The 23,110-nt window shown below is 46.2% G+C and overlaps 2 protein-coding genes and 1 long non-coding RNA gene across 9 annotated transcripts in view; 2 read left to right on the forward strand and 1 right to left on the reverse strand.

Annotated features, from left to right (window-relative positions):
* LOC120957042 (uncharacterized) overlaps positions 1-7,999 on the forward strand; it is a 117,924-nt gene extending 109,925 nt beyond the window's left edge. For all 7 annotated transcript variants that reach the window (XM_049609120.1, XM_049609119.1, XM_049609121.1 and 4 more), the window contains 8 exons: positions 1,074-1,334; positions 1,657-2,014; positions 2,086-2,315; positions 2,389-2,553; positions 2,616-2,824; positions 2,902-3,065; positions 3,149-3,284; positions 4,012-7,999. In XM_049609120.1, coding sequence (XP_049465077.1) covers positions 1,074-1,334; positions 1,657-2,014; positions 2,086-2,315; positions 2,389-2,553; positions 2,616-2,824; positions 2,902-3,065; positions 3,149-3,284; positions 4,012-4,063 — 1,575 coding nt within the window. In that variant the 3' untranslated portion in view covers positions 4,064-7,999. The remainder of the gene's footprint in view (positions 1-1,073; positions 1,335-1,656; positions 2,015-2,085; positions 2,316-2,388; positions 2,554-2,615; positions 2,825-2,901; positions 3,066-3,148; positions 3,285-4,011) is intronic.
* Positions 8,000-17,839: 9,840 nt separating this feature from the next.
* On the reverse strand, positions 17,840-19,693 carry LOC120959511 (uncharacterized). The gene is made up of 2 exons (XR_005752212.2): positions 18,791-19,693; positions 17,840-18,689 (listed from the first exon to the last, which is right to left on the reverse strand). It is a non-coding gene; the product is annotated as an uncharacterized LOC120959511 (long non-coding RNA).
* A 387-nt stretch (positions 19,694-20,080) lies between these two features.
* LOC120955790 (protein bowel) overlaps positions 20,081-23,110 on the forward strand; it is a 41,652-nt gene continuing 38,622 nt past the window's right edge. The window contains exon 1 of the mRNA XM_040376940.2: positions 20,081-21,484. The gene's annotated coding sequence lies outside the window, so the exon portion shown is untranslated. The remainder of the gene's footprint in view (positions 21,485-23,110) is intronic.

The raw sequence follows: 23,110 nt of genomic DNA on the forward strand, positions 1-23,110 counted from the left end.
ATGAACCTGCGCTGGCCAGCCGTGTGCCGTTGACCAAATCAACGCGCACCACGAAGGGATGAGTCGGCTGCCAGTGGATGAACCTGCGCTGGCCAGCCGTGTGCCGTTGTCCGAAACAACGCGCACCACGAAGGGATGAATCGGCTGCCAGTGGATGAACCTGCGCTGGCCAGCCGTGTGCCGTTGTCCGAAACAACGCGCACCACGAAGGGAAGAATCGGCTGCCAGTGGATGAACCTGCGCTGGCCAGCCGTGTGCCGTTGACCAAATCAACGCGCACCACGAAGGGATGAGTCGGCTGCCAGTGGATGAACCTGCGCTGGCCAGCCGTGTGCCATTGCCCGAGTCAACGCGCACCACGAAGGGAAGTTCTGCATTAGATGTCGTCGTCACTGGTTCGAAGAATGTTTACCGCCTTGGTTGGCATGTCTTCACTTTTTCACTGTTACTTCACTTTACTACGTAACATACCGGAATTTCAGGGTTTCCGGCTATCCGGTTCGAAGGACCAAAATGTGTAGGATTGCGCCCTACACTAGATAGTTAAAACTCGCGACTCGAGTTTTCTATGGGAGCAAAAATCAGCACAGTTACCATATTCACCGGAGAGCGCTAACAAGTGTCAAGCAAGAGCTACCCGCCAAGGACTCTATGCAAGATTTGCTAGCAAGGTGATATGAAGATGTAGAATTAAATTCAAGCTCCAAAATCTGTGCTGTTAACTAAATTCTGCATGTATTTCTTGGGGTACTTATTGTGGTACGTGCTGTGTTCCGGTAGCGATGTTTACATTTTTGGGTTTGTACGCTGGCTTAATTTCCCCTCTTTCCGTGGACATACAAATGTTTCCTAATTATTAGTCGAGACACCACCCTTTGAACCCATAATTTGCATAACTAATTACGTAGATGGCGCTATTGTGAAAAGGGGAGTAGTTGTGTCATTGCCTCGAGATGGCGCTGCTATTGGTTTTATGGCTTAACTCACGCGTACAACAAATTGCCTACATTTTGGCGCATTTCAATCCTAAACACCTGTATTAACAAAGCCTTGGTTGTGCTGCTATCTCGCAGGTTCATTGTTCACACTGCGGCAAAGAGGTGGAGGTCTCGAACCTCCCGGGCGAATCCGAAGAGTCCATCCTAACGCTCGACTCGACGGACAACGATCGGCCGGACATTGTGCAGCCACCGGAGGGGTTCGCTGACTCGCCAGACTGCACCAAGACGCCGCACCACACCCGGCTGTACAAGAAGATGGACAAGCGCTTTCGCTCCGAGGACAGGCACGTCGATCGGCGACACTTCAAGAGCCGGCAGGAGTACCGGGCCAAGGTAAGCGGTTAGTGATCCACTCTGCCGTTGTTGTGTGCTCTGGGTAGTTGTGTGAGTGTGTTAGCTGCGGTTGCATTTTTTCCCCCTACAGTTTCCCACCTAAAAGTATGCAAGCTGCCTTACAAACTGTCGTTTTTAGAGGATCGTTTGTAGAGCAAGAGCCAATCTTCTCGATGGAGATGTGTCTAGAAAGCTGTTTAGTTTGATATTAATGAAGATAACTTCAAAAAAAGTGTCTATACTATTAAGAACATTGAGTGTTTAAGAGTTTTCCGTAGAATAAGCTCTCATTGTGAGTTCTACTGCGATCCATTTACCCTAGAGCGAGGAGCGTGGCAAGGAGGAGATCGAACCGAATAATCTGCGTCCAGCCGGTTCGTCGCCCTGCGTAGCGCCGGCCGGCCAAGCGTACATCGACACGACGTCCGAGCCGGAACAGGGCATCTACCACGGTAACTACAAGGCGGGCCTGTGGATCTGCATTGCCGATAGGGACGTTTGGCGACGGAACGAGCTGCCGGACGGCAGCTTCGATCGCCCGAAGGATGCAACGCTCGAGCGACGCGGCTCGACCGATTCGGAGCGAGATTTTCGAAAGAAATACCAAGCCATCACACACCGGCTGGTGCACCGGAAGTCATGCGTCGAGATGTACCGACGTCAGAATAGCAACAGTTTTGGTAAGATCGCCTTTAAGGCGAAATATCATTCAAAAAGTTTTATATGATTTCTCTCTCTCTCTTATCGACAGACACCGATAAAACGGTGGTCGTGTGCAGGAAGTCCGGCGAGTTCGGGTTCCGCATACACGGCTCGAAGCCGGTCGTGGTGTCCGCGATCGAGCCGGACACGCCGGCCGAAACTTCGGGCCTAGAGGTAGGTGATATTGTACTGTCGGTCAACGGTATCTCGGTGATCGACAAAAGTCACTCGGAGGTTGTGAAAATTGCCCACGCTGGCAGCGATACGCTCGAGCTGGAGGTAAGCATTTGCGGGCTGTTGGTGGTGTTAAACGGAGGTTGATAGCTCTTTTACCATCTTTTGACATGGCCAGGTTGCTCGTACGATTGGGATGCTGTCGCCCCTGGACGATGGCTCCTCACATCCCTCGATCTACACCGGGTTCCTATGGCGGTACTGTTCCAGCGGTGGCAAATGGGTCCGGCGGTGGTTCTCGCTACGGCCGGACCATTGTCTCTACTACTACAAATCAGATGCGGTAAGCGTTTTGGCAGTAAGTTCCTTAAATTTAATCATCTAATTTAATAAACTTCTTCATAGGATAATCAACCGATTGGTGCGATCATGCTGACGAACCACACGATCGAGCGCATTCCGCTTGAACCAATCACGCGCCCGCACAGCTTTGCCATCGACACGGAGGAAGGCACCAAGGTGCAGCTGTCGGCCGACACGGAAGAGGCGGCCAGTCGCTGGATCGCCATCATCAGCCACGCTGCCCAGCAATGTGATCCTTGGCTGGAAAACAGGTGTGTACATGCTCTCCATGCTCCAGCAAATCTTTGTATTGCACGTCTTACAAGCAACGAATCATTCCTTTAAACAGTGCACGGAACCTACGGCTCTGTGCGACGGGTATCAGCAAACCGGACTGCAGCGGGCCGCTGACCAAGCTGGGCAGCAAATGGCGCTCGTGGACCAAGCGATACTGCGTGCTGAAGGATGCGGTACTCTACTTCTACCACGACGGCACCAGCAAGAGTGCTTTCGGTAATTGAAATGCCGGTCTACAACGATCGAGAAGAAGTTCTAACTCACCACACTGTTGATTTTCAATTTGTTTGACGAATTAGGTATGGCCTGCCTGCAGGGGTATCGTGTGCAGCCTTCGTCGGCCGGTGGTAAGAAGTATGCGTTCGAGATAGTTCCACCGGAGCTGAGTCTAAGACACTACTACTTCCACACCGAGACGGAAATGGACAAGAAGCGGTAAGTGAAAGCGGCCTTCAGTGGCTTTTCAACATATTTTTGCAAGACTCCAAAGAGTAATCTCTTTCATATTGGTCTTATATGAACATAAAATAATATGAAAGTGTCTAAAATTCATGTCATCTTCATCTTGACAAGCTGTGGCATAAGCTATCCCCTTTAAAACCAACAACCAATACATCCAGACAACAAAGAGATACAAAACTCTCACCCTCTGCGTAAGCAGCACTGCACACAACAAGCAGAAACTCGTAAATCGCGTACCGCGCCTGCATCATATGCAAAATTTTTTTTTTATTGAAAATATTGCAACAGCTTCTTCCGCCAGCTTGACCTGTTATTGTGTTGGCGTTGGCGAACGCAAAACAACAGGGAAGAAAAAACAAGTGAAAAAAACAAAATGCAACGCCCATTTCACCCTCCGAAAGCATCCTTTTACGGCAAAGCGATACACAAGCGCCATTCATCGCAATAAAGCCATCAATTGGAAATTTAATTTTCTTTTTCCCATCTCTCTCTCTCTTTTCTTTTTCTCTTTTCCGTTGGCTGTTTCCACCCTTAAATCGCTTTCCATGTCCATGTCACGATATTTTTCCATTATCCATTCGCCCGGAATGATGGTGGTACGTCGGCCATTCGCAATGGACGTCGTAATACGTCTCCCCCTCGTCTTCCATTCTTCTCAATCCCTCCCTTGCGGCGCTAATCGAACGAACACTGGGTGCAGCTGGGTGGCCGCCCTGGAATACTCGATAGACCGGTGGATGAGGGCCGGCTGAAATAACCTGAAACGCTACGAGCAGCTCGTATAGTACACACCGTTTGGCCTTACGTTTCGCCAATCTCCGGTCGGGAGCAATCCTTTCCACCGCCACCAGCATCACCATCCATCCCCGTCAGCCAACGGTCCAGCGGAGGCAGCATAAACAAAGCACAAGCAAGCAAAACACCACTACAGTGCCCGCGCGCGCGCTCACCCAGCTTCACATTATGGTTTCGGAATATGCGAATGGGGAGGGCATAAAACAACACAACCTCGGACTCGAACTGCCCAGTGCACGGTGCTCTTGCAGCAGCAACGGCAGCAGCAGCGCCAGCGTCCATCGTAAAGGCCCGTGATTGCGGTGTGCCTACCTTTCAGGCGCCGCCAGCACCGGTGATTGAATGGAGTGAAAGCAGACAAGCGACGAGCGCAGCGACAACGAGAATCAGTGCTGACAATTTGTGCATGTAAGCTGGAAGCATACACACACCGACACATACACACACAAATAGCCCACAGTCACGCTTCAATTACGATCGTGCCTGCTAGCAGCAGGCCAAACAAATCAACCGTGCCGTAAACTATGGAGGCCAGCGTAATACGAGACTCACACTCACACGCTCGCAAGGTAGGTTTTTCCGATGGTGTAATATCAAACCCGTCCCATTCGCTTGCTGCTTGATGCCATTTTGGTGTCGTGATTTTCACTCGTCCAGCACGAGCTACATCGCCCCCCGCGTGCGAACAAACACACACACACACCTACACGGAGCAGGATGGCAGCTTTGTGTCTTGCAGCTTTGGTAGCGTTTTTCGGGGTCGGGGTTGTTTTTCTTGCCACTCCAAAAGTGTAGTGGGTAGGGGAGCCGAGGCCTGACCTTTTGTTATTGACGTAACGTATACAATTTATGCTACCGCTTGCCGTAAACACTTGCACCGCAGGGTTTTCACAGCATTTTCATTTCCATATTTTTCTTATATCATTCTCCTCGACCATCACTTGGAGGCGCTGGAAGTGTTAAGCGTCATACGAGAACGATGCGTAGCGTTTGCAATGGTGTGATGGTGTGGGAAAATATTTTTCTACCCACTCGCCAACCACGGCACACGGGCTCGGTGCTGCGGGGGAAAAGTTTCTCTTACAAAACGTCCCCAAACGTGGCATAAACTTCATCCTCCTTTTCATCGTTTTGACTCGAAAGAGCGGTAGACTCTAGAGGCCGTGTCTAGGGGGGTGTGGGCGAAGGGGACCGGAAAAATTGATGAAAATCTTTCCCCATTCCAAAGCATCCCAACCCAACGGAAGGAGGATGGTTCCGCCTGAACAACTTTATGTAGCAGGTGTGTCTGGTAGAAGGTACTGAAGCGAGAGTTTGTCACCACCGATAAGGACTGTTGGGGCCTCGCACGCAAGGCCACCGCCCCAAAAACTTCCGGGATATGAAAGCGATTTAAATACACACAGCACCCGTAAACAAGCCAACTCTTTCTCTCACACACACACAAACACACACACACACATGGAGATAGCAATAGATGCGAAACGAGACCAACAGAAACGAACTGAACGGGGCGCCCCCAGAGCTGACGTAGCGTTGTTTTTCCCGCCCGAATCGAGGGAAAACATTCTTCTCCTTAGATGATAGCATTAATAGAGAGCATTTAATAGATTTAATAGCGAATGCACACACATACACACACATAAAGACAAGCACACCGTAACGCAATGAGACGCGTCTCATTGATGGGTAAATCGATAGCAGGAATGTGTGTTATAGTTATAGTAGCAAAATTAAATCCACTTAGCGAACGATCGTAAATGATAGCTTTAAGGGTGGTTCTAGCAGACACGGTAAGCGAAGAGGCCGATTTTGTTACGCGGATTGCATACTTTACACACCCAGCCAGCCTTGCAGAATGAATATGCGCCTTAAAGTATGCAATTGGCGTAACAAAGTTGCGCTTGAAGCTATTTGTTTTGTTTGGAAACAAGAGCACGTTATCGCCAGCATCGCTACGATGCCAAGGGGATGCGACTTTATAGTATAATGGATTTAAACTCCGCATCTTACGCGGATGGTAAAGCACACTTCTACACTTTGATAAGGATTCTTGAGCAGAAAAAGGTTCAGTGTTTGTGGGTAGAACTTGTATGAACTTAAAGTATTGATCAGGGCGAAATGGAAACGCATTGTTTATTGGTAAACGGATTTATGGATAACAACGAAGCATACTCACCAGGATCGCTCTTGTTGCACTATAAAGGGGTAGTTTTATGAGAACGCTTACTTGGGAATCATCTGAAAACATCTTCAGAAGAAAGAAATGGATGACGTTTGGAATAAAAAGAAAGTTTCTCTCAAAAACTTTGGCTGAATAAAACGGTCCTCAGCACTGTCATTGTAAAGCCTTTTAGGGAGAGAGAGAGCTCTATGCGGGAGAAAAAAAAAACGAAAACTTGCTAGATGTTCCCTCTTTGCCTGTCTGTATCCCGTAATCTGTACATTCCCTGCAAAACCCTCTCCTCCTTGGCAGTAGATAGGATAGAAAGGCTTTGCCAGTATGTTTATGTCCCGAGCCGAGCGGATTGTTGTACCGAAACAGCACAGAAACGATACGCCACGCAAGAAATACGCCCTAGAGCAGCCCCAACAGGCAAGCGCTGGTAGTTGCAAGCTGTGTAGACACTAGAAAAAAAAGTTGTAAGCCGCACAAGCGCAGCGGGCAGAGCAACGTACATTTAAAGGATGAGATTAATGTTAGAGCTTTAAAAGTTTATCCAACCGGACGGCGGAAACGAACCCGGAACGGCATGTTCCGTGGCGCTATGACCCACTCAATTTGATGAAATGAAAAACTCCAATGCGGGGAGTTTGTTTTTGAACAATTCAAACACATACACAAACACACACCTAAACATGCGCACATTCAGATGTGGAAGGCGGCATTTGCGCTAGAAGCAGCAGTAGAAGTACATGATCGGTAGAGTAAAACCATATCAGTATATTTGTCGGCAGTAGAATACCATAAACCTTTAACCATCGAGTAACCTATTAGCAGATAGTGAGAGGTGCGTGTTAGGAAAACAGAAACAAATCCAAGAGGAGCTATTTTGTGGTTCTCTGTTCGATTCGAGACGAGTTGGTACTTGAGTTTTTGTTATTGTTTTGAGAGAATATTACTTTATGAGAAATGCACTGCAGCTGTGTCGCTGTTTAGTTACAGGCCGGTTGGTAGGATATGGTTGGTTAGATAAATGGTAGATAAAATCGGAAATTATTAAAACAATGAAACTAATAAACAATAAGCGATAAAATATGTAACTAACGAAAGAAGGCGCGTGCAGACGGTGAGGTAGTAAATGAAACACTTAAATAAAGTCAAACTTCCAGTGCCAAACAAACGAAACAAATACAGACCGCGTCGGTTGCTGCATTAAAGTTGTGCTGGGTAGCGATGGTGATCGGGATCACTTGGTATCAGGTTTACAGTAGCCTTGTTTTCTACAACTCGCTCCACAAAACGATGCCCTTCATATTGTTTCCGTTCCTTTTCAAACAACAACGCTTTATCAGCTGCTCACGTTTTTCTTAACCTCTCACTCACTCTTGAGCTAATTATAATGACCCAGAACTGATATCAATACGGGTATAAGGGACGACGGTGAACGAATTATCGACCGATTTTGGGAACACTTCTCTTCTCTGCGAGCAAACACGGGCCCACACTCTCTGCTCCCTTTCCTCGATCTCTTGTTGAGCATTATCATTATTGCCTTACTGCATGTTGTTTGATATCATCTTGTCAAAAGTAAGCAAAAGTGTCATTTACAACTTCTTTTATCTGCTTTGTTTGCTTCTCCTTTGCGTGGGATGCTGGAGCTTTTTTTATTGTACCTTCCCTCGACACGATCCATTCCATGTGGTGTGTTATCGCAGTCACAAGGCTACCATGCAAAAAAAAAAACGCGACCATACAAACACACACAAAAGCTACAACAAAACTTGTACGACAAATAAAACCAAAAACCGCTACGAAGGAACCAGCATCTAGAAGGAACACTCACAAAAACGGAAACACAGAACAAATGAATCTCAACAAGTGCTTTGGTCAAATGCGACACGGGCGAAGAATGGAATGATTTTTGTGAGCGTATTACAATAGAAAGGGCAGCATGAAAAGTAAAGACAGTTATCTCTTTTTTAGTAATATTTGAGAGAACCGATCTTCATACAATTCCTCTTAAATCATCCTTCACTATTTTAATTGATGGTGACAATAATCCAACCTAAATTGGCCCAAAAATAATTATGCGCCTTAAAGTATGCACACAGCATATCATTTCTCGTTTAACACCTTGTTAACACGAAATAAATTCTTCTCAACCCAACACTTCTCCGATTTATCCACCTGGTCGTAGAACACACTAACAGGAACACACAAAACACACACACCTACATTTCGCATACCATCACTCCCTGAGCATCCATCCCCCCCAACCCAAGGTTTCGTTGCTCAAAGCAAACAATGCTCTTCGCCATTATGCAAAACACCATCGTTCGTAATCGCAAAAAATTGCGCACAGACACCTCGTGACACATGATAGGTTTGTTCAGCAAACAAAATGCAACATACTACGTGAAGAAGCAACGCACCATCTACCAGCACACTTGCTGTGCTGCTGGCAGGAAGATTATTAAACAAAACAAAAGAGATATTTAAAAAGAAAAACAAACGTTTTTATAAACGATTAAGACTATAAGCAGGATAAAAGAAGCTAAGGTGAGGAAGAAAGGAACAAAATGTTACATAGAAGATACAACAAGCAAAACACTGTAGACTAGCTCAAGATCAACCAAATTTATGCCGATATTGGACGCGAGACGTGCATGTCAGGTTTTCTTTTTTCAATTAGGAATGTTTTTTTTTTCTTTTTTAATTGTTAAGCTACGATTTAATAGAATACGATAACTTTCGCACGTTCCAACCAGTGACACTGTGACGGCGTACCGTAATGAAATGGGGAAAAGTAATTCAAAGTTTTATTTGAATTTTATCTTGCGTTCCAGAGCACCGTTTGAATCGCAGACGGGTTGGAAAACCAAATTTACTTACCACAGTAAATGGTAATGTTGTGAACCACGTAAGACAAATTTGAGCAAAGCTCCGCTCCAGAGAGAGATTGTTTGATTGCCGGAATGGTTGGTAGACTTAAGTGACGCTGCAGATGGGATGAACGTGAAAGAAAAACAGACGGGGTTCGAATTATGCTCGAAGCACTGCCAAAAACAAAACTCATCTAGCTACCAGCAGCAAACCAGCGACGAGCGTTGCAGATCAGTGAAGAAAAGCAAGAAAGACAGAGGGAGAGTATCAATTTAAACTGGAATCACGTTAAATAAAAAAAAAAACAAAGAAACCCCATTTGCATGGCCAGTGCGCTGAGCATTAGCTTTGGATTCAATATAAGTGTTTAGTGGAACAAATAGGAATGAAAATTAAACTGCGTCTAGCCCTTGCCACGGGACGAAACTTTGTTGAAGAGTATGATGTAGAGCGATTGAACGATCGCGCCAAAGCGTATATAGCAGCGTTTCGAAAACCATTTTGCAGCGGAAAAGTATGATACAAATTATATACTATATACCGATATACACACACACCTACAAAACACCATGCCGACATTACACATTCAACCCAACATACAACAGCCCAACCACACTCAAAAGTGCTACATGCTACACTTGAACTAACTAGAAGCTACAGATGAAAGTGGAAATAGAATGAACAGACACAAAAACATGCAGAAACTCATACAAACTGTAGACCAAATGCCCATCATCAAATGTTAAAATCGTGAAAGATGTAGTCAAAAGTCAACCCGTAGCATTTCATGAACGTGAAACGAATACGATTGTAGCGAAAAACAGTGAACCAAAACCCCATTTTTCGAGCGGTCAGTTAGTTTGGTGTGAGAAATAAATGGTTATAAGAACAAAGAAAAGGAGGAAAAAACAACAAAAGAACACTGTAAAACTTACAATGTGGCAGCATACATTATCAAGCGAATAAAACTGAAAATCTTATTCGGAACGAAACAAACCTTGTTGTAATGTGATTGTTTGATTTAATTATATGATTATCACTAGAACGATTTTTAAAACATTTTCTAAACACATTTAGCATTAAAATTCAACCCTGCATCAACCCTGAATAACGATTGAATTTGCAGCTCGTCAATGGGATACAGCGGTTCGCATCGAAAACGCCTGTGAGTATGCAATTGTGTGTCGACGGAATGCATTGCGTTGGGTTGTAGGCAGCACGGGGCACTATGCAACCCATACTCTAATAATAATTTTTATTTCTACAGATAAAACAAAGTTTTCAAATAATATAGATTAACAATGCAATGTTCGCGAATATTATTCAAAAAAATTGATTTGCTGAGAGGCGTTTGTTGGTCACTTTAATTTGATTTTCCACATTATTTTGATTCTTTGAAATTTCGATTTGACATGCAATTCGCTTTGAGAGAATGTTGGGATCATTTTCTAAAACAAAGACACAACTTTAACGCATCCAACACAACCGAACCTCTTTCAATACTGAACATCGCTATGTCCAATACGACCGAAATCATCAAACATGTGTTTGCCAAACGTTCACCCCGGACGCAATCGGATGCAACTGCAACAAATCAATCGACCCTCATTCGCTCGCTACTCTGTTTCTTCGAAGGGATAATCTTTACCAAAAATAAAGAAAGAAGGAAAGAATAACACACCGTCCACCCCGTCACGCCGGGCAGCATCCTTGAGATGCAATTCCTTAACCTTCACCTCGTTCGCCCACACGCTGAGAGGTCAGTTGCCCTTTTCCGTCTTAAAAAAACACTCAACCACCCACCCGCACACACACACTGACGAATTCGTTCGCTTGCCGTTCGCATACACTCACGTCCGGATGCATCACCCCTCCCAGGGTGTACATAAATCATTTCCCAGCTTCAGCGCGTCGTCATGCCCGCCTGCTTGCTGCCCGCTTGCATTCCGTCAACGTGCTGCGGGCGAAATGGACCAAGCGAACCGGCAGGAAATCTGTATCTTTCCCGCTTTTGCCTGGCTGCCAAAAGCGACCCTGGTGATTGCAAAAATCGCAACAGCTACAACAAAAAAGGTAGAAACTCCATCTCACACAGAGAAAGACACGGGCAAGCGCTTGGGCGGGAAGAATAAAGATGTAATCCGCTTAAAAAATCAACTTGCTTTAATCGTCTCACTCCCGAATACACGCCGGACCCACGCGAATCGATCTCCCACTCCTTTCCCGATTGCCAGGAGTCGATTGAACCATCCCTTTTGGTGATTCAATCCTCTCAGGTGAAAGCGAGATAGCGTCGTGCGTAAGTGAAACGTCTTGGGAGAGAGAGAAAGAAAAACAGCACCCTTGGATCCTGAAACCTTATCGCACAGAGAAACTTTCCCGTCTCGAAAGGAGACAGAAATTCGACCTGAATGTAATCGAATCGGACCTGCACAGGTTGGTACGCTCGTAACCCGTTCCATCTCGTTATCTCCTACACTCCCCCCAGCCCCCTTTCGCTCTGTTCTCGTTCGACAGTAGCAGAGAAATTAATCCCTCCAGCATGAATATATTTAATTTCTCGAGCTATCTCTTACCCAAGAACCACTTGTGTTGCCTTTTTTTCTGTACCTTGTTTTCCCCCTTACCTGTCGCGCGAAGCACGCTACCGATCCAGATTTACTTCCCATCTTATCGTTCCTGTCCGACCGTGTTTAACTATTGAAGCGCTGCTATTGGAGCAAAAAGAACACCAACATTCTTGTACGGCTTAAGCTTAAGCAAACTCTGAGCGAAGGGGGAGCGACGGTTGGATGGGTTGGGTTGAATACTAAACCTCAATCTAACTGCACACCGATTGAGCTTTGGCCTGGCCGCCGCTGGCCGTCCCGGGTCGAACAGGTTATTGGAGCAATAAAGTAAGTGCTTTGAGGCGGGTTACCGCAGCGCAGCGGAATGCGTCCGCACATACCACCGCTCCAGAATTATTAGATCTGCAAGACTCTCTCCTACGGCTATGGCGATAAAGTAAAGATTATGCAAATGTCGCCACACGGAGCTGTCCGTCGTTCTTAACTGCCCGTCGGTCGGATCTGTGCCGGAATCTGATCGGGCGCGCGCGCGCACGCTCGTTGGTCATCGAACCTATTCACTGCAACCTACGCAACCGGCGGACCCGATTGGAGATCAATTTCTGTCTCTGAGTTCACGTTTAATAGACGCCAGATAGCGTCCGCGTGTACGTGTGTCGGTCTGCATGAGATCATTCAAACGGTAGCAACCAAGCAACAACCTGTCCATTCCCCGTTACGGTGCTCGAAATGGACACTTTAGATTTCATCTGCCGGCCTGCGGTGCCTATCCAGTTGCACCGGAAATGGAACAGTCAGTCTTTTGTACGCATGTGGTTGTGCTGTTTCTTTGTCTCGGTGTGTAATACAATCCGCCGATGAGCATTTAGAGCGAGCTGGGTGTATTATTTACACGCTGCATCCGGTAGCGCTGGTAGTAGCACGCCATTACGCCTCAACTATGATTGACACGTAAACACGACTTCTGATGGTGACTGCGCAACGGACCGACGAATGGGATCGTTTTGCGATGTGCTGCACGATAAGGTAAGTGCTCTGAAAAGCTCTGGATCAGAGAGGAGATTGTCTTGATTGTTTCCTTCACTAAGATTGATATATTAAGTTTAAAAAACATTGAAAATAGCCATAACTGCAGGACCTTCTAATTCTTGATCACAGCTGAAGACGAGTAACACTCACATATTGAGGAATGACTATTCTGGGTCAATAAGAAACTCCCGAACATATGTTTAATACACTGTAAAGCTATTTCAACATCCCCAAGACACAATGACCCACGCATTGCAATATATCTGCCTTCTTGCAATGGTCAATAAATTGGCAGCAGCTGTAAACTAGATTTCCTGCTGACTGCGAAGTCTGGACGACTGGCTCGATGCGATCGGTCACTCTTTGCATGGGTGTGTGGTGGACGTCTTATGACTCGCTGGGCTCTTGTCGTACGTTGTTACCCTGTCCATCGGCTCCCTTGTTCTCGGTGCGCACATATGGTCGGTGCTTGGTCTGTTTGCCGCTTCTGAATTCAACACAGAAGCCTGATCGTGGCGTTGACTGCCGATGCCAGCGCAGTAGCGCAATAAAACGCAAACAAGAGCCCAGCAGCCGTCATGAGCAAAATGATGACTGCCGCTTCATTCCGCTTTCTTGCAGCCTTGCAGTCACTGCTTCATATGATGTAACCGAACGTGGTCAGGATCCTTCAAGCTTTCATCTTGTCTAGCAATTTTCGGACCGATAAAACGAGCTTGCCCGACACGTTTTGTTCCTTTTTTTTTGTTTCGGGGTTGCCCAAGATGCACCCCCGCGGAGAAAAAGAAAGTGCTTCTTGCCTTTGGTCAGCGGACCTTTGGAACTTTGGTAGTTGTGTCTTCCCGTACGGTCATCCTTTTTAAAAGATTGTTTCTTTCTTCCTTTTAGATGTGTTCTTTTCTTACTTTCTCTCTCTCTCTCTCTCTCTCTCTCTCTCTCTCTATCTCTATCCATCTAATGCTCTCCTTAAACATTCCCTTACAGAATCCCTTTCTGCCACAGTAAGGGATCACACAACGGGGGCATGATTATTCCGTTGTTTGAAAAGGACCAGCTAATGGACATTTCCGCAGGTAGCACTAAAAGCCGGTAAAGTGAGAAACGCACGGACAGGTTTCCATCCCTTCCTCCTTTTTTTATACCGAACTGGTAGCACTCCTGCCGAGCGCTGTTCTGGGACGCGCTGGGCGTCCTGGGTGTGAATTACGGGGAAAGGCGCAAATGCAGACAACTTTTTCCATCGTCAAACAAATGGAGAATAGAACCAATGGTGCACACACACACACACACATGCCATTATTTGGTGCGCTATGATGAGGGCAATGAGTGTAAGTTTTTATCGTTTTATCTTCACCTCTAGCATTGCGTTCCCGCGTCGCACGATGGATTATCAGGGGTCCATAAAGCACTGGAGGGGATTATTAAAACTACAATTTTGCTCAGTCATATTTGCAGGAAAACATTGTTTTGGTGTTGTGGCTTTTTTTTTTTTTTGAAGATGCTTTCAAATTATTAGAGATGACTTGTGGAAAAATTATTAGAGAACTTTGGGTGGATGGTAATGCTTTGTGGGGCACCATAAAGTCGATCCAATTCTTATTTGTTGTTCAATAGAAAAGATACTCTCTTTTTGGGGCGATTTCAGTGCTTTGTTTTGTTGCTATTGAGGTATAAAAACTACACAACAGTGTTGTGTCCTAAATGATGTAAGACTTCTCTTGCAATGCTTCTGTACTGCTTTCTTGACACTTTCTTCGATCATCTTCATCAATTTCTTTCCAGACTTTTTTGTCCTTTTCATCCATCGTTTTTGTTCGCCCATGTCGGATCACAGCAAGAAAGCGCTGCTGGCAAAGGCAAGAGGGCGAGATTTTGTTTCTTCTAATCTATCCTCCATTATTCGAATGGCACCAGAACCAGAAAGTCAAAGCGCACCATAATAGAGAGGGCAGAAAAAGGCACTTCGTCTAGCCTAGACCTTTTGCTCGGGGAGAAAAAAAGGAACCTGCTAGAATCGGGGACGATGCGACGATAACGAGCGCAAAGTGAAACAAATTGAACGGGAGCCGATAGCTCCTGGGAAGTGATCGAACGCACAACCCACTGAACGACTAGGCCGTCAGGCAGGAAATAGGAGGGAAAAAGAAAACTCCGGTGGCAGCAGCACCGGAAAGGAAAGGAAATGACTCTTTTTCTTTTCGTCTGTATGATGATGCGTGCTGTGTGTGTTTGTATGATGGTAACAAAAAGAAAGCTGGGTAGGAACAAAATGCGGAAGTTCTAAAAAAGCCATCGTTTTGCACCGGAACCGTTTGCCTGGTCATTGTTGCCTTCTATTGTAGGGGATTTAAAGGACTGGCCGTGTTGGAGTTGGTCTTACAGTCAAAAAGGCATTACATGCACTGAAATATTGAAGCAGCGGATACATGATTGGGTAAAATATCCTTTAAAGTTATTTATCTAAGAATTGATAATTCATTAATTCAACTGCTTTGCGACCATAACATCATTCATTTCAAAAGAGCCTTGCCTCGTTTATTTACCTCTTTTACCATGTTTCCAATTAAGTATCATTAATGTTCTATTTAAGCTTTATTTATTCCCAACTGTTCCACTGATCACTACATAAGTTAAAGCTTAACCTCGCGCTAGAAGTTCTTTTACAAGTAGTTTTAATTTATTTCCCCAAATTCCTTTTCAAAACCAATCGCAAACTCCAACCCAGCTGACCATAAATATCGCAAAATACTACCACCGATTGAATAAGCTGACAAGCGGGTCAAACGAACATCGATTTGCAAACATTCGCCAGCCAACCGTCCACATCCACCAAAAGACATCGATGGACAATTGCCAATGCAACAAAGGGCAATCGATGCACGTACTGTGGGGGAGTGGAAAAAAGCACAGCAGACTGCAACGGAAAAAAAGCTCCTCCAAACCCAACAGTGCACACAAATCTTCTTGCCGGCCATTACGCCAAGTCGCCCTCCGCAAAATGGGAAAAGTAAGCCAACCAAGAAGACGAAGGTACACACTTACAAAAAAGCTGGACACACAAACGGGAACGAAAAATGGGAAAAGAAAACGGACAACTCTTTGGAAGGAAAATAAATAGAAGCACACACACAAGCACACTTTCTTGCCTGTGTATGCGAACGTGATACAGATAAAAGTGCTTGGGTTTTTTTTTGTTGCTTTTCTATCACTCTCTCTTTCCCTCGGCGGTGCAATCGCCATGGACCTCTCCCTTTCTTGCAGTGACTTAAGAAACCTTAAATCTTCTTTATCTGTCCAGTTTCCTGTTGCCCAGTTCGGTCCGGGGTTCGATGCTGCAGTGTTATTTTTTGTTGTTCCCATCCACCAAGGGCATGGTCGGTGCCTACACGTGTGTGTGTGTGTGTGTGTGTGTGTGTGTGTGTGTGTGTGTGTGTGTGTGTGTGGCTGTGTGGGTCTTTTCGGTGCTTCTCCTGCTGTTCCTTTACTGCTGCCGTTAGTGCTGCCGTTGGGTGTCGCGTCTTGCCGTCAATGCCGCCCAGCGTCTGGCGTTGCATTCCACCCTAGCTAGAGCCGGGGACCGTCCCGGCAAGCCGAGAAAATAACTTTTATAAATACATTACACCGACCATCCATCCCTTCTCACCTACCGCATCGGCCAGCCTCCTCGTCCAGCCGCCGATGGCTTCGGGATACGGTGTTTGCGCCGTAGTTGCTCCGTCCTGCTTCGGCTGCTTTCCTCACGCTCACGCCATGTTGTTATTGTTTGCCTTTACGTCACCATTTGCATCCAACAGCACAGCATCCACCTATCGTCATCCCCCTAGCTCCTAACAGCATCCCCAGCATCCCTCGCCGAGCAACGAACGAAAGGCACGAAGAGAGCGAAAGAAACGAGAAACCAAAGAGGAAAAAGCAAAAAATCTCCATCGGCGTAAACGTCGTCCCTAATGATCGAACGGAGGCAAACGGTGTGCTTGATCACCGACCACCTCCAAAACCTTTGCCGCTGCTCGCACGGGGACAGCGGTGCACTCCGCAAGCGCACCTTTTCCCCACCGCGCGTCTTCACCTGCCGCACTCGCCCACCGGAGCCCAAGGTCTGTGAGATGGCGGTCGGACGGCGGCCACCCCGTCAAACCACGGGCAACGAAGACAACTAGAAAGAAGAAGCAGAAAACACAGTCAACCCCTCCAGGGGATGGGCTCGATCGTCGGGGGAAGGATTGGTGGAAAGGAGCTACAGCAACAGCAGCAGCAGGAGGTTCGTTGCTGTTTGTATCGTCGAAGTCTTCAACTCTTCGCTTGTCTCTCCACAGACCCAGGCCCCGTTCCCATGCGATGCCAATGATCGATCGGCTTTGGCATCTTCTGGTTCGAGCTCCACATCTTTCCTCCCAGTGCTGGCAGCGATCGGGCGAAGGTGGGACTTGGTGAGCGGAAGGAGGGGCTGTTTGCGTGATGCTGCGGTTGCAAACGGGCGGGGACGTGGGGCTTCGGCATAGCGCTGAGCGGTTGCTGAAGTAGCCCGCTGGCAGCCAGAGACCACTTTCCTACTACATGCAAGCGACATACCTACCAGACACCAAAGCCGCCTCGCTCGATGAGTCTTGAGCTCGTTTCGGGACTTGGTTTAACGGCTGCCCGCTCACTATGGGTGATGGGAGTTGGATTGAGAGGGTCAAAACTGAGGAGAGACTTTATTGCTTTTGTGAAAGAATTCAAGTGATGAAAGAAGATGAGATCTTCAAGATACTTCTACTCCAAAAAAGTTTGTTTACGGCATAAGATCACCTAAATAGCAACAATATCATTTCTCCAAGATTTTTGAAGATCCCTATTTAAGGTTTGAAGATCTTCAAGAAGTCATCCAAGATGCAAACTCTTGATCTACACGTCCCATTGTGCCGATCGGGCGAAAGATCCGGACAACGATCACACCGCACGTACAGCGCGGCCTGTCAGTGGGCTGAAAGAGCATTTTGTTTCGCATTCGTTCACCGTCCAGATGCTCTCCAACCCCTTCAACTCTCCAGTTCTTTCCTCTTCAGGACCCCACGAGTTCGTCGTCATGTCGCGCACAGTTCGCGTTTTGCGTTTAACGTTTTCTCCCTCACCGCCCCTTGTTTTATTATTATTATTTCGGTCTTTGGTCAGACTTTGGCGTGGCTGGATAATTTTTTGCCTTAGATTATTTCACCGCCAGCGGGTTACCGGCTCTTCTCCCGGCTCTGCCGAATGTCGGGATAGCGTACATACATCTAGCGGATGCCGTCGTCTGCCCCGGCATTGTACTATTAGCGGTGAACTAGTGGCCGTAGCCCTTTTTGTGTGTGTGTGCCGGAGAGCCCGGGGAAGGAATTTACTACCAAACCTCCGCCTCCGACCCGACTCTCGAAGGGCTCTGACAACTGTCCGAGCCTGGGAGGTGAGTGGTTTGATGCTTGCTGTACATGTTGAACGTTGGTCCTAAGGCTCTCGTCGGGCTGACGGCCACGGCAGTGCGGGTGGAGCACATCATGCATTAGGCGAGGCAGGGAATTCGGGAAGAAGGATGGCAAAAAGCGAAACAATTTCTCCCCCGTTTGGGCTAGGCATCGAAAGGAGAGCAAGAGTTCACTAACCCAGGTCGTCGAGTGTATGTGCTATCGTTCGGGAACTCGTTTTAATGCGAGGCTGCTGCCGCTGCTAATGCTGCTAGAGCTCCCGTGCGCCTGACGTTGCGTGCATACTTGATCGCGATGTGCGTGTACGTAGATATGGATTAGATCGTGGAGCTGATCGTACGAATAAAATGTGGTATAAGTTTCCTTTTGCACTTTTCTATTCAACGAGAAATAGCGGGATGCTGGTAAGCCGCTCCGTGGCGGATTAAAAGTGCATAAAAATGGCGATTGCACTAATGAACATGGCAGGCTGATGGGTGTAATAAATGCCTTCCTGGAAGTAGCACAGAACATGATCAGGATTAGCTCTTTATTCATATTTCCTTTCGGTATAACATTATTTCTTTTCAAGACATTGCTTCTTGAATCTATTACCTCTTTAGGACTTGAACAACCTTAAAACACCTTACCACATTCTTGCACTCCCTTCTCCGATAAGATCTTGTGTGTCATGTCATCGGTGTACTTGGTCCGTTCGATAAGAACACTATCGCGCCACGCTGAAATGCTTCTAGTCCAGACAGTCCGCGCGGTCGCGCCGACAACCTGGTCCTATCTGTAAAAACACAACAGGGCAATTAAAATAAAACGGCGGCGGCACTGCTACTTCAACTGCAACTGCCGCGATATGCCGCGATTCCCCCGACATTCGTCAGTGTTTGTCCTTTCCTTGCCCGTACACGTGCACGTGTCCCCGGGTCGCTCGATCACGAGCCAAACGGTGGCGGAATCGGTGATATCGTACGTACGGTGGCTCTTAATGTTATCAATTCCCCTTTCCCCCTGTAGATGCATTTTAATGCAGTCACATTCTGGTGCATTCTCGGGAAGGCCTTTAAATGCATGTCTGCATTGATATTTGTGTATCGGGCTCGGGCGCAATAAGGGCGCAAGATGCAACGACGTGAGGAAGAAGCTCACAATAGCCGCCACTTCTGGACAGTCCACAAGCGGAATACACGCACACAGCCACACACATACACGTACGAATGGGCAATCTTTTACAGGGTTAGCTTTTAAGCTTAAGACGAAATTACAAACGCTCAAGACGGCACACAACTGCGAGCGAATACACGCACACACACCAGCGGAAGATTCATTTGGACGAAGTAAAAAAACCGGCTTTTCTTGTTTCTGCCGTGCCGAAGCACGGGATCTCGAGCGGGAGGAGTGAGTGTGTGTGTTTGTGTGCGTGAGCTTTCGACATTCTTTCGTCGGCGGCGAGGGTTCGCTAAGGGTTGAAGCACCTGCAACAATAGAGAAGGAAGGGTAAGAAGCACAGTGGGTTTTTTGGTACAATGTTTTCAAAGATTTTTAAATAATTTTTTAAATAAAATGATTAAAACAAAATCTTTTGTAATGTAATTCATTTCTGGAGAAATTAAGCCCCAAGAAAAAAAAACATAAAATACTCAACAATATTCTTTATCGAAAATTTCAATTTAATTTTATTTAATTTTACTTAAAGTAAAAAAACAGTAATCGTTAAAAATCTTCAAAAAATGTTGACAAATTTTCCCCAGTAAAATCATCCCTTCCGCTCACTGTGTGCAACCTTTCGCTGTGTGCGTTAAGTAAGGCAACCCCTAGCGGGCCTCGCGTTAGTGTGCGTGCGATCGGCCAAAGCTTAAGCGTCAAGGCGGGCTTGTTGTACAACAATACGATCAGGAAAGCGTTCGTTTGCTTCGAGATACCGTGGCCGCATGACGCTACGCACCTGTGCGCCGCCGTCGTCGTACTTTGGAGAGAGGAGAATACGTGGACCGCCCGTACCGCGATCCGTTCGAACGTTCGACGCCGTGTACCGCTTCACCTCTTTCGTACGCCAGCGTGTAAGATCTTCGTGATCGTGAGCTCAAAATGCCGTCGGGTGAAGTGTGTTTCGACGAGTAAATTGCAAAAATCGTACAGTGCTTTTGATTGAAAAAGGAATTATTTGAAACAGAAGTTGATTGGTGAACAAGTTAAAAGAAAAAAAATAATATAAAAAGTGAGTTTAGAAAACAGTGAACAAAACATAAAACCATTTAAAAGTGAAGTAAAAAAAAGAAACGAATGAAATCGCAGATAAGTGTAACAACCTGTTAAGTGCTGGTAACTTGCGAAGAGTTTTAACGGAAAGCCAAACAACCGTACAAAAGTGATTAGATGTGCAGAATTGCAGGAGGCAAACACAAACACGTGCAAAGAAATAATATAAAAGGATAACGCAGCTTGCGCATTGTACAGGAAGAAACGGTCCGAGATTAAAAAGTTAATCGCATTGTGCCCGACCCGGGAGGGTGTGTTGAGCAGCAAAGAGGAAGAAAGGCAATGCAGCAGTGCACTGCGCAAAGTTGATGGGTTGATGGGCACAAAGGCAACAAACGAAATGTCGAAAGAATAACAAACAACCAACACCGATACACGGGAGGGCCAAGCATGGTCGGCATGGGAATGGTGCAGGCAGTGCAGTAAGCCTACCGAAGGGTCGTACGAACGTCGTGCGAAGGTGAAAAGTGGTGACGGTGTATCTGTGTGCATGTGTGTGTGTGTATGGTGCGCAGTACCGGGGATTAAAACTGCCAATGTCCGACTGGCTGCGGCCGCGGGAAAGCCGCTCAGGGATGCTGTAGCTGATATATGATACGCCTGTGCGCTGTGTGGTTCACCGTAGGCAAAGGGGTCTTTCAACCCGTGCGGGGGCCCGTGCGGGTTAAGCTGCGCGATTTGTGCGACTCAAAGTCATCTCCCGCCCGAAAGCGAGATTGGTGTGTTTGTTTGTGCTGCCAGTTATTGTGTGTGTGTGTGTATGTGAGTTTGGATAAGAGAAAATGTTCTTAAACGCGCAGTGAGATATTGTGATGAAAAGTCGATCCAAACGAAGCCGCGAAGAATTCATTCTAAAAGTGAATCAGTGAACCCAGCAAGCAAACTGTGATTGTTGTTGTGATTGGTTGTTTCAACGGTGCATTAATACAGCTGAGATCAATCCAGTACAGAACGGATAACCTCGAACGAGGTGTGAAAGTACGTCTGCAACGGAAAGCAATTTCATCGGTATCTCAATCCGGGGCTAGGCCATCAGTGGTAAGTGTGTGACAAATTATCGTCCATTCCATTTTTATAAGGGTGTGGAATGCATAATCCAGACCGTTTGTTGCCTCTAAAGCTCTGAATTGTTGTATTATGTAGTACAAAAAACGTTCCTAAAAAGATTTTATCGATCAAAGTTCAACAAAATTGCGTTTTTAAACATTTAAATGCAATTAAAGTAAGCAAAAGCACTTCCAATGGCTAGTGGAACACATTAAATACGACAAAAACTGCGCTATGAATCGGATGATCAATGCAAGTAAATCAATAGTAAATTTATGCTGCTCATCCTTATCCAACCGCTTACACTGTGAAACGATTTATAATGTATCTCCACGCTCTTCCACCCGATCTCCTCTGGTTGAGTAAATTTACGATTAACGATAACTCATCTCACCACCATTTTCCGGTTCATCTGTAACTGTATGACCATCGTTGTGTATGGCAGTCAAAAAGGGCAGTCAAACCGATGCAAACAGTTCACTTTACGCGTGTACGCATCGATGCATTTATGTATCCCGGTTCATAAACATGGTTTTCGCTACTGCTTTTAATATTCACAGTCATGCGGAAAGAGGGGGAGGGGGGGGGGGGTGGCAGCGAAAACTCATCAATTATTGGCGAGCGATAGCGGAAGATAGTACAGATTGCTGTTGGGAAAATAATGCAATCGATTTATCTTTAAAACCGATTAAAGCAAAGCGTCTTTGGGAACTTTTGTTCAAACAGTTTCCGATTGTATTGAATGTATTTTTCAATTCTAGAAATAAATCAATAATACCATTCCCAAAAAAAAGAACACCAAATACCTTCTGAATCGTTCACCTACACGTACATCAATATGATTTATAGTTTTCATTCATATTCAATTTTCCCTCGACTTTTTTTTCTGTAGGGGGCCGACTTTACTACGCTTACCGTAAGACTTCCGGGCATGGTGAAGGGGGGGAATTAATACGTGACAAGTGGAAAAGGAAGGAAGCCACATGCACCCAAAACCCATCAACTGGTCGGGACTGGTAGCGCGAACGGATGCTACTTATCCGACAGCACGCTTAAAGCGGCTGCTCCCGCGTGTGTTTCCCTTTCGTGTAGGCCTCTTCCAGGGCGGCCTGTAAACGAAGGCGTTCGAACCAGTAAGCCAAAGGCCTACACACCTTTATTTACAAAATGGACACAATTTCATTAGCATCGGAAAGCCATAACTCAAAACGAACTGTTTTTGGGGCTCGAAGTTGTTGAAGGCAACCAAAAAAAGCAACACTTTGTGACACGTTGAAAGAAGCAGCGCCATATTTTATTTTACGCTGTTTTGGTGCGTCGTATTGCCTTTTGCAAGTGAATGGAAACGAGTGCAACGAGAGCGCCGATGAGCGCCGAAAAACAGGAGAATGGATTCCAATTGGACGATTTTAAACACTTTCTAAGTTGGAATCCCCTTCTCTACCCTAGAAAAAGGGAGCGTTTTGCAAAGCTAATTCCACTAATAAGCATCCATCAATGGGAACCTTTTTCAAGTAGGAATGAAGTAGGAAAAACACCGAACGGAGCCTTCCCATTAATGCGAACTCGATTTGTTCGCCTAATCGAACGGAATTGATCATCTCCGCTCACATTTAA

This window comes from Anopheles coluzzii, chromosome 3, assembly GCF_943734685.1.
Source record: "Anopheles coluzzii chromosome 3, AcolN3, whole genome shotgun sequence".
Classification (NCBI taxonomy): domain Eukaryota; kingdom Metazoa; phylum Arthropoda; class Insecta; order Diptera; family Culicidae; genus Anopheles; species Anopheles coluzzii.